This window comes from Gavialis gangeticus, unplaced genomic scaffold (genome assembly GCF_001723915.1).
Source record: "Gavialis gangeticus isolate Ggan-Ray unplaced genomic scaffold, GavGan_comp1, whole genome shotgun sequence".
NCBI lineage: Eukaryota > Metazoa > Chordata > Crocodylia > Gavialidae > Gavialis > Gavialis gangeticus.
The window spans coordinates 21,005,764-21,008,474 of record NW_017729033.1 but is presented as its reverse complement, the minus strand read 5'-3'; the positions used below and the strand labels follow the sequence as shown (position 1 = coordinate 21,008,474).

Below are 2,711 nucleotides of genomic sequence, written 5' to 3'. Positions count from 1 at the left end.
GGTGGGAGCCTGCACCACCTCACTTGGAAGCTGGTTCCAGACTCTAGCCGCCCTGCCCCACGCAGAAAAAAGCAAGACACAAGTCTTCTGCCATACTAATGTATTCCATCTTTCAAAAAGAAAGACATGATTTTAATATTACTTAACAATATGTTAAAAAAGTAGCCAGTTAGGCTTCAGTGTTAATACAATTATACACTCTATAACAGATTTGATAGTGTGAGTATTGTTCTTTTTTAAACTTTCTCATTCTGCAAGTATTCTTACACAAGCTGGCTACAAGTCAGGGGGGAAAAAAAAAAATCAAAACACAAATAGCGTAACTTGTACACTCTTTAAACAGTAGATTGTGAAAGAACTGAGGAAATGTTTGTCCCGTAAGAGCCTCTTTTCCATGAAATTGTGTCAGGAGAATTCTGGAGCAGATGAAAGCACAACTGACTAGGTCCATTCCTTTGTCAGGAGTCTGAATGACAAAACATAGCTAGATGCAGAAGTGACAGGAGCCACTGCAGATGATGCAAACTAGTATTTTGGCCTCCACCCAAGCCTAGGAAGCAGTTTAAAGTCTTTGAGGCCAAGGCAATCAGAAGGAGCTGGAAAAAAGCTATTGTTCCAACTCCAACAGCATACAGCTACAATCAAGTAAGTCTCACTCACAGACTACAAGCACACAAGCTAACAAATTCAGGTAGAAAGTGGCAATTTCTCAGTCCGCAAGAATTATCAGGCCAAGGGGTTCAGTGCAGATCCACACAGCACTGGGGACAAGGCAAGGCAGCACTGGTTCAAGACCAGATAAGCTCTCAGCACAGCAGGACAGGTAAGTGGAGTTGTCGTTCATTGATTCCTGCAGGGTTCCCTCCCCAAATTGTATCATTTCAATGTGCAGCAAAGGTGGTTTTTTTCAAGCTAAAATTGGACCAGTTGATGGAAAGTCTCTGCCTTGTCTGTCTGGCAGAGTCCAAACAGAATCTGAAAAGAAAAAGGCAAACAAGGGATTAAAATGAGAACAACATGCAGTGCAAATGAACAAGTATTATCTTGTACCCAAATAGCACCTTTCATCCCACAGGAACAAAATACCATACATCAGTTCCCCACCACCTGGTTTTTTCCACAGTAGAAGTAGCTACGCCCAACTACTGTATTTTATGCACTGTGTTAAATGTGGCAATCCATTTAAACTGAGAATAATGCATTTAAACTGAGACAAAACTGTTATTACCCCAACTGGAATGTGTCAGACACTGAGCTAATTCTCTTGTTTTTGTCAAAAACCAAGGTAGAACCCTTAATGTACCTGGGATTGGTGCCACTGATGTATGTACCACCTGTATGCAGGACAATTACTTTTTACGGCGTACGCCTTTGACTATAGCAAATCTGAAAACTGTTTCTAGTAGGAATGAAAGTTTTGTGGAACAATCTAGGGGGGTTGTAACTAGGACAAAGACTACAGTTTATTTGTCTGGATGAAAACTTCAACAGAAGAATTACCAGATTTAACTGGATATTATGCACATCATAGGGCAACAAACTCACCAGAACCCTCAAGCATACCTGGACCACAGGACTCCCTGTAGGCCACATATGGACCAAAAAGGGTCTCCCCAGGCCAGACCTGGATGCATTTCTGGACCCAGACATGGCAGTGGCAGACTGAGCAGCAGTACAAGGATTAACATAGTCTGCTGTGGAGCAGTAATGGCTCACATGCACATTGGGGCTTAGTAGCTGGGAATTTGGCAGCAAGCCCTGCCCCTGAATACCCAGCCGTTCTGACAGCCCCATGAAAATGGCTCTGGCACACTGATCATGACACACCTACTATGAAAGAATGAGAACATTTCAAAATTAGCTCAGCAGTACAGGTGAGCATGGATTTCCATGATTGTTAATGCACGTTACTGTTCCGCACTGAGGACAACTTACAGTCTTAACTTACAATGATTAATTCTTGACATTAAAGGAAAAAATGTGAACACCAAAATAACATATGTAATGTCTGATGTTCTTCTGTTCTCCTGAATTGCTTACACCAGGGGTGTCAAACACAGGGATTGTGGGCTGGATCTGGTCCGCAAGTCCGGGTTGTCTAGCCTCAGGTCCAAGTTAACCCACAAGTGCCAGTTGGACCTCATGTACAGAGCCCGGGGAAGCATGCCACATACAGTACACTGCCCCCTGCTCCCCTCCAAGCTAGTCCAGGACACGTGTGACATATAGCTCTAGCCAGTCTGGGACCCACACACAGGCCTTGCATGCAGCGCAAGTCCCAGACTGGCTAAAGCAGGCACCATGGCTACTTACAGACATGAAACAAGACCAGTGCTTTACTTTAAGCTTGGCATGACAGATGGGATACAGCAGGGGTGGGCAAAATACAGCCCACAACTGACTGGATCTAGCCTATAGCATCCCCCACAGTTCTCCACATAGGGCTGACTCCTGCCAGAGGCAGCCAGTGTTGCACTCCCAGCACCAGCCCTGGCCAGTGTGCACAGCTTCCTGGTGGGTGCTGCTCAGCTCTCCCGTCACCTCCAACAGCCCCTCCTCCTGCCCCTGCCATCCTATGGCAAGGGAGGGAAGCTTCAGGCAGGTGGCTCCTGCCCCAGCATGCAGGGCTCCAGCCACAGGCTGCCTTCTACCCCATCCACCCGCCCGGCGCTATGAGCAGCCACCTGCGGGCAGCTGAATGGGTAGAGGGC

At 46.3% G+C, this 2,711-nt stretch overlaps 1 protein-coding gene across 3 annotated transcripts in view; it reads right to left on the bottom strand.

The window, feature by feature from the left end:
* Nucleotides 1-85: 85 nt before the first annotated feature.
* FAM193A (family with sequence similarity 193 member A) overlaps nucleotides 86-2,711 on the bottom strand; it is a 155,060-nt gene continuing 152,434 nt past the window's right edge. For all 3 annotated transcript variants that reach the window (XM_019526283.1, XM_019526284.1, XM_019526285.1), the window contains one exon: nucleotides 86-975. In XM_019526283.1, coding sequence (XP_019381828.1) covers nucleotides 882-975 — 94 coding nt within the window. In that variant the 3' untranslated portion in view covers nucleotides 86-881. The remainder of the gene's footprint in view (nucleotides 976-2,711) is intronic.